Below are 8,446 nucleotides of genomic sequence, written 5' to 3'. Positions count from 1 at the left end.
TATATTGATTTTGCACCTTATTTTTCCCTTTCTTAAGTGTTTTTTAAATCTTAAGTCCTTTATTTCTCTTCCTTTCCCTCTTCCTTCTTTCTTGGTCGAGTTCTGAAATTTATTAAAAATGGCTTCCTCTCCTTCTTCTTCTTCTGCTGTCTTCATCTGTTGTAATGTTTGTTGATAGTTAATAAGCGCCATTTCTAAAAAAGGAAGGCTTCTTTCAAACCAGCTTTTCCATTTTTTTTTGCTTGTTCATAATCTTTTCTCAGTTCCTCAATAGAAAGAGCCATTATAAATCTTTTCTTTTCTTTTCCCCTTCTTTCTTCTTACAACAACCAGAATATTCCAAAGAAAAAATAAAACAGTCCCAAAGTTATCAATCAGTCCAAACCAAGGCAGAGTTCTCACTTTCTCCTCCTGGGGTAGTATCAATCAGAGAAAAAGAAAGTCCAAATCTGTTTCTTAAAATCTTATTGCAATATATTTTAGTCTTCAAATCCTTAAGGCATCTCCTCCAACAAAGTCTTAGCATACAAATATATTTTTTTAGTCCTCTCTCTTCCCACTCATCGCTTAAAGCCAGTTTTCACCTAAAAAAAATAGGTTTCTTAATATTCACTTATTTATTCCGTAGGAAAAGAGGGTAAGCTTTCCTTTCAGCACCATCAAACTGCCGCTTTTTTCCTCTTCTAGAAGGTATCATTCAGAAAGTCATACTTTTCAGGAATTTTGTTAAATATGTCTTAGAGTCCTAGGAACCAAGAAAAACTTTCTCCTTTCAAAAACTTTCTTCACTTCCTCCTGCGCATTCTTACCCGGCTGCCAGCTTCTTTGTGGCGGCCATTACGGACCGCCGCTGCACCGTCTTGGGAAGAGGGGGTTCTGCCGGCCGGGGAGGGGGTCTGCAACACCCCCAAACCCCTCTCCGGATCCCCCCTACCTTCAGCTGCCCCTGCAGGGCAGCCTAGCTCCATACCCGTCCGGATCGGAGCCCCAAAAGTGGCTAGCGCAGCAGGGATCACGCAGCTTCGCGAATCCCTGCCGCTCGCGAAGCTGACAAACCGGAAGTCCCCACCACATTCCAAATTCTTATCGATAAATGACTGCAGCTCTTCTAGCTCCCACGGTGTCATCGAGTACAGTTTCGGTTTTGGGAGTTTCACCCCGGGTAAAATTTTAATGCTGCAATCTGTTGAGTGATGAGGGGGAAGCTCGTCCGAGGCCTTTTCACTGAATACCTCCTTTAAGTCCCAATATTCCTCTGGAATTTTCTCCTCCCATTTCAGGCTCTCAGTGCCAGTGGAGGCCAGCTCAGTGGGATTCTTGAGTTTAGGTTGAGATTGCCCCTCCCCTTCTGGGCGTTGGTCAGTACGTATGCGCAATGACCCCCTCCTCCAATCAACGTGGGGGTTCCATTTCCGGAGCCAGGGCAACCCCAGTATTAGGGGGTGCTCTATCCCAGGAGCCACAATAAAAACACAAAGTCTCTCATCCACTAAGTATTTACAAACCACACACAAATGTAAAAAATTGGGACCTAAATACATGGGACCTTTCCCAATTATACGAATTGTAAATCCTGTGGCAGTACAATTACAATTGCCAAAGACACTTAGATGGATTCACTCTGTCTTTCATGTCAATTTGTTAAAACCTGAACTTATGTCCAGTTTGCGACCTGACCAGACCAAACCCCTCAGTTCCTCTTTTGATTGAGGGCGAATTAAATTTTGAGATTAAAGAAATTCTGGATTTGAGGAAACAGAGAGGAAAACTCCAATATTTAATGGTTTGGAAACATTTCCCTCCTTCTCAGTCGGAATGGGTGCGTGAACGAGATATCAGAGTCCCTGGGCTTATACAAGCATTTTGTTCAAAATATCCTGACAAACCTTAACTTCTTTGTAATGTTTTATAGTGTTTTGGAATGTTTATTTTCCTATTGTTTTATTCTTTCTTGTTTCCTAAGGATAATGCCTCTTTTGCAGGGGGGGCTAAATGTCAGCCTTCAAGCTTCCTTCTTCTGCTTGGCTTTCCAGCTGCCATAGTAATGGGGGGAGGGGGGATAAATTGGGCTATGTGTGTGGGGGAAAGATTGCTGGAAGCTTGAGAGGGTGAACTGTAAAACTTTTTTGTCTATGCTTACTTGCTTACTGTGCAGCCGCAGCATCTTATCTATCCAGGCCAAGGTCAAGGGCCAGATGTCTGCATCATCACCTGAAGATGCCCCACATGACATTATGCACATCTCAGATTGGATGACCAATTTGAACTGTTGAGGGTGGGAACATTGGCATAACTTTCTATATGTGATTTTCGCACCTATTGCCTCAGATCTTGTATTCCTCTGATGCTACCATATTGTCAGTCCGAGCTCCATTCAAAATCCAAGAAAGAAATACTTCAACTCCATAAATTAGAGTAAAGAAACTTTTACTGAATTTTAAAGTGGTAGCTACAGGTAGAATTCTGAATCTAAGAAATTAGGCGCGCAGATCACATATACAAAGGGATGAAATTGATCCCACCCCACAAAGTCCAAGATCTTCCTCCAATTAAAAGTTCTGAATGTGATCATGTGGGCATCTGCAGGTGGTGATGAGGCTTCTGTCCGTTGACCTTGACATATTTTGATAAAAATTAGCAGTTGCGCAGTAGAAAGACAGTTGAGCAAGGAAACAGAAACTTAAGAACAAGAATTTTATACTCCCCCTTCTCCTTCTCATTTACAACACAGGAATGTAACACCTCCAGCTTTCTTCCCCTCCAATCCCCCCTCCCCCCCGTTGCTAATGACAGCCGAAAGATGCAGAGCAGTGAGAAAGATGCATAGCAGTAGAAGAGATCTTGAAGGCTGACACATATCAATTTTCAGTAAATGGGCGTTGGTTCTTACCTGATATGCCCCTTCTCGGCGAGCGGCGAGGAGCATCCAGAGACTGGGATGTGCTTCTGAGTCCTCTTCTTGCAGGCTGAGCTTTAGATGAGGAAATGCTCCGCCCCCTCACGTGACACCGCGCAGCGTCTCCCCAGTTTTTTGCGATAACGAGAAGAGAGGTTATGAATTCCTTCTACTCAACTATTGGCTCCTTGGCTGAAACAAGAGTCCCCACCAGACGGAGAAGCTAGGGTGGGGCTGGATGCTCCTCGCGGCTCGCCGAGAAGGGGCGTATCAGGTAAGAACCAACGCCCATTCTCCCTCGAGCCGCTCGGAGCATCCAGAGACTGGGACATACCAAAGCTTGGCTGTCCTACGGGTGGGACTCCGTCTGGCCCGAAAGCCCCTCCGGATCACTGATGACCCTCTGTAAGACCCGTCGGCCAAAAGAGGCCTCCGCTGAGGCATACGTATCTATTTTGTAATGTCTGATAAACGGGGACGGAGAGGCCCAGGTGGCTGCCCGACAAATGTCAGCGATGGGGGCTTGCATGGCCCAGGCCGCCGAGGTAGCTGCACTCCTGGTGGAATGGGCGGTTATTCCACCAGGTGCGGGCAGGGATTGAGAAAGGTAGCACCTGGCGATAGTCGCCCTGATCCAGCGACTGATGGTGGAGGGAGAGACCTTGAGCCCCAGTGTCCTGGGCTGAAAGGAGAGGAAAAGGGATTCCGATCTTCGCAGGGATTGAGTGCGCTTAATATATATACGCAAGGCCCTTCTAACATCTAGGGTGTGCCAAAGGACCTCCCTGTCCCTCGAGGGCCTGGGGCAAAAGTTTGGTAGGACCAGTTCCTGTGACCTATGGAAGGGTGAGTTAAACTTGGGTAGGAAGGTGGGGTCGGGACGAAGGACCACCCGATCAGCGTGGAACACGCATAGATCGCTCCTAACTGACAAAGCTGCTATTTCCAAAACTCGACGAGCAGAAGTAATAGCCACTAGAAAAACTACTTTAAAAGTGAGAAATTGAAGGGATGACTCCCTCAGAGGCTCAAACGGATGACGTGTAAGAGAAATGAGGACCTTGTTGAGGTCCCATGTGGGGAACCTGTGAACAGTGGGAGGGCACAGGTTGGTGGCGCCCCTAAGGAAGGATCTAACCCGGGGGTGATGAGAAAGGGGACCGTAGTTATCACAGGAGACCACGGTTGAGAGGGCAGAAACCTGCCGTCTCAGGGTGTTAGGTGCAAGCCCTTTGCGAAGGCCTTCCTGAAGAAATTCCAGGATCTGTGCTATAGAAGGAGAGAGGGGGTCAACCTGGGACCCACTACACCACTTGCAAAAACCCTTCCAAGTGGCATCATAAATTCGTGTGGTGGAGGGTCTCCTAGCGGCCAAAATAGTGTCGATGACTTGACTGGAGAGTTTCTCGCTGGTCAAACGGATCCGTTCAACCTCCAGACGGCTAACTGGAGCCATTGAGGCTCCGGATGCAGAAGGGGCCCCTGAGAGAGGGAGACCCTGTCCGGGGGGATCCGCCATGGGGGCGCTACCGATAAATTGCGGAGGTCCGCAAACCACGGTCGCCTGGGCCAATAGGGAGCCACCAGGAGAAGGTCTGCTCTTTCCTGTATGAGTTTCTGTATGACTCTGGGGACTAACGGGAGCGGAGGGAAGGCATATAGGAGCCCTGGGGGCCATGGGCAGCGCAGTGCGTTGTGATTCTCCGACCCGTGAGACGGGTACCTGGAGAAAAACCGTGGAAGCTGCGTGTTGGACGGGGAAGCGAAGAGATCCACCACTGGCAGGCCGAATATTCTGGACGCCTCTTTGAATAGGGATGGATGGAGACGCCATTCTGTTTGGTCCACCATGGCCCTGCTCAGCCAGTCCGCCTGAGTATTGTCTATTCCGGAGATGTGTTCGGCTTTTAGTGATAGGAGGTTGGATTCTGCCCAGCGGCAGAGACGCTCGGCCTCCCTCATTAGCTGGATAGACTGGGTGCCCCCTTGCCTGTTGATATGGGCCTTGGCCGTGACGTTGTCCATGAGAATGAGGACGTGATGTCCGCGGACCTGAGGGAGGAAGCTGCGCAGGGCCAGGTGGACGGCGTGAAGCTCCAGCCAGTTGATGCTGCATCTTTGCTCGATCGGCGACCATTTGCCCTGTGCCGAGAGCGAGTTGACGTGAGCGCCCCAACCGGATAGGCTTGCGTCCGTAGTGATGGTAAGCTGTTGAGGTTCCGTGAAGAGGTGGCCCCTGTTGATGGCGGGGTAGGTCCACCAGAGTTGACACGTGAGGACCTTTGGAGGAACCTTGACTCTGGCCTTCGAGTTGCTCCTTCCGGATCTTTGGAACGGGAGCAGGAACCACTGAAGGGATCTGCTGTGTAAACGGGCCCAGGGAATAATTGAGATGCATGACACCATTTTACCCAACAATTTAGAAAGGTCAAGTAAGGCCACCCTCCTTGAACGCCTAACCTGTTTGACCAGGGCTTGAATGCTAAGGAACCTCTCCGAAGAGAGGAAAACCTTTTCTGAAACCGAATCAATTATGGCTTCCAAGTGGGTGATTCGGGTAGATGGGGTAAGTTGGCTCTTTTGCCAATTGACTAGGAACCCGTGTGCCCGTAAGGCGGAGAGGGTGACTCTGGTATCCCTGACTGCCTGGGACTTGGACGGGGATAGAATAAGGATATCGTCCAAGTAGCAGTGGAGGCGGACGGGGACGCTCCTAAGGTGAGCCGCCAGGGCATAAGGACCTTGGTGAAGGTCCTGGGGGCCGAGGCCAGTCCAAAGGGTAGGGCCACGTATTGATAGTGAAGGCTATTATAACAGAACCTGAGGAATTTGTGGTGAGAGGGCCTGATTGGGATGTGGTGGTATGCCTCCGAAAGATCTATGGAAGATAACCAGTCTCCCCGCCTGGTACCTAAGAGAATTGATTGCAAGGTGTGCATTTTGAATTTGCGCTGGATAAGGTGACGGTTGAGCCGTTTCAAGTCTAGTATGGCTCTCCAGCCCCCAGAGTGTTTGGGCACCACAAAGAGATGGGAATAGAATCCCCTTCCTCTCTGAGCTGGTGGGACGGGTTGAATGGCCTGAATGTCAAGCAGATGATGGATGGCTGCATCCATTAGTGCACATTTGGTGGGATCCCTTGAGGTGGGGGATGGGATGAAACAATCATAGGGGGTGGACCTAAACTCAAGGGCGAGACCAAACCTGACGGTGTCCCTAACCCACGCATCAGATGTGGATTTGTCCCATTGGGCGGCGAAGTGACTGAGGCAGCCGCCAATGGGGAGGGAGAAAGAGGCTCTATCTGGTTCGGCGGTAGGGCCTTCCTCCCGATCCCCGAAAGGGCCTCTTATAGTTGCCGCCGCATCTGCTTCTGTCGCCAGAGTCCGAACGATCCTGGGATCGGAAGGAAGGGGGCCTCAAGTATCTGGGCGGGAAGGGGGGTTGGTAGAAGGGGCGGGGGAAGCCCCTCCGAAAGGGCTGTGAGCCCCTTGTCTCTGACCTTCGAAAAAGGGAGGGCAGATACTTTCTCTTGCTGCGGCCCTCGACCAGCAGGGGTTCCAAGGCCGGGCCAAACAGTTTATCTCCCTTGATGGGAGCAGTGGCCAGCTTGACCTTGTTCTTTACATCCGCCTGCCAGTGTTTGAGCCACAGCAGGCGGCGAGCCGTGACGTGCGACGTGATGGCCCTGGAAGAGAACTTTACCGATTGGTAAGTGGCGTCAGCCGAGAACTCGGCTGCAGCCACCAGCTTCGCTATGTCTTGGTGTGCTCTCACATTGGACGCGGGGACGTGTTCCCTGAGCTGACGTAGCCAGCGGATAGAGGACCTTGTGAAGAATGAAACGGCCGTAGCCGATTTAATGGCCCAGGCATCGGATAGATGGGCCCTGCGCAACGCCAGTTCCGTCCGCTTGTCCTCAGGTTTCAAGGCCTCTAAGGCCTCACTGGGGGTAGAGGAGGAAGCAAGGCCCACAATGGGATCATCAACCTCCGGTATGTTCAGAAGGCTAGACATTGCCGAATCGAGATTAAAGAATCTCTTGTGTTGGCTAGAGGGTGTAGGAGGGGTCCCTGTGGAAGTAAGTTGTTTCGCTACTAGGTCTACGAAGATGGGTGGGGACGGGATGACCTCAGCCTCCACCACTGGTTGAGTGAAAATGGAGTCCTCTGGGCCCTCTGGGACGGGGGGGAGGTCAGCAGGAGACTGGGGAAGAAGACCAGAGACGTTCTTGGCCTTAAGGAGGAGGGATTTAAACATGTGAGGCTTGAACAGCCCCCCAAATACGGGTTGGTCGGGAGAGGTCCCCTCGTCCTCCGACATCTCCCCCTCCATGATGTCCGCCTCTAAGAGGGGTTCACTGTAACGGGAGGATCCCATCCGGGAGTCCTCTTCCTCTTCCCTGAAATCCCCAAAGTCCCCTTCCTCCTCCTCCTGGGCCCCAACCGGAGGAGGGCTGTGCCTCTGAGAGAGTACCTGATCAACCGGGGGGACCGGCTGTGGAAGGGATCTGATGGATAAAGAGTCGTGCTCGGAAGCTTGTGGAGAGAAGCCTGATCTGGTCATGTGCTGTAGGCCCTCTGCAATGCCCTGGCGGATGGCCGATTCCATCCAAGCCCTGATGTGGGCTGGAACCTCGGAGGTAGAGGGTTCTTCCTGGCGCAGACCAGCAGCCGTGGGTGTAAAGGTGGCTTCAGGGATCCATCTAATCGGAGGTCCAGGGGTCAAAAGACCCTGAAGTGGACTGCGCCTAGGTAGGGAAAAAGGGTCTGGGGGGGGGAAGAGGTTGAGTAGTGGTAGGGGGGGTGGGAGAAGGAAGGGCTGAAGGCTCCGAGCGGGACTCCCTTGATCGCCTGTCAAACTCCTTTTCCAACGCTTTATGGCGCCTTAAGGCATCACGTTGGGAGGCCCTGGAAGGTTCCTTGTCCTGCCTGCGCAAGTAGTGGGACTTTGCCTTAGCCTTCAAAGAAGGACGTTTAGAGAGATTGTCGTCTGCCATGTTAGATAATGAATACCAGTAAGGGCGGTTGGCTCGCCTGGAATAGGCCTGTGGATAGGGCCGGGTGAGGATTGAGCTGGCCCGCTCCCCCTTTTGGAATTTGATATGTACAGAGATAACAGACAGTAAAGTATCTATGTAATATGATATGTACAGATATATATATATACTTTGATTTCTATTTAAGCTCTTCTTTTTTTTTTTTTACACCAGTTGTATGTACAGGTTATCCGTATATATACATATAACTACAAGAAAAAATTTTGTATAATTTTTTTTTTACTTCTTTTTGTAATATATTTTTTTAAAAAAATTATTATTATTATTATTATTATTATTTTTTTATAAACAGTAACCGTAACAGGAAGGAACTATAACTGTATCTCAGTACAGGCCAGATTAGCCAAATAAATGCCTGAGGCCTAGAGCGGAAAAAAGGCCTCTGGCAGCAGGCCTCCAGACAACAACAAAAAACGGAGGGGGGGGCTGCAGCTTCGCCCCGATAAAGGCTGCGGGAGGCCAACAAACGATAAGAAGAGTGAGCCAGGCAG

General features: G+C 50.3%; 1 protein-coding gene across 1 annotated transcript; it reads right to left on the bottom strand.

Annotated features, from left to right (window-relative positions):
* Positions 1–6,196: 6,196 nt before the first annotated feature.
* On the bottom strand, positions 6,197–7,276 carry LOC148133110 (uncharacterized). Its single transcript, XM_087957265.1, has one exon. The coding sequence runs from the start codon at positions 7,274–7,276 to the stop codon at positions 6,197–6,199; it is 1,080 nt and encodes a 359-aa protein (XP_087813391.1).
* Between the last annotated feature and the right edge of the window lie 1,170 nt (positions 7,277–8,446).

This window comes from Notechis scutatus, chromosome 1, assembly GCF_049901735.1.
Source record: "Notechis scutatus isolate UNSWTSFEM ecotype Mainland chromosome 1, rNotScu1.2, whole genome shotgun sequence".
NCBI classification, from domain to species: domain Eukaryota; kingdom Metazoa; phylum Chordata; class Lepidosauria; order Squamata; family Elapidae; genus Notechis; species Notechis scutatus.
This window is presented reverse-complemented; position numbering and strand designations above follow the sequence as displayed.

Coding starts and splice junctions, on each gene's coding strand:
- LOC148133110 (XM_087957265.1), bottom strand. CDS start 7,276: ATGGGATCCTCCCGTTACAGTGAACCCCTCTTAGAGGCGGACATCATG.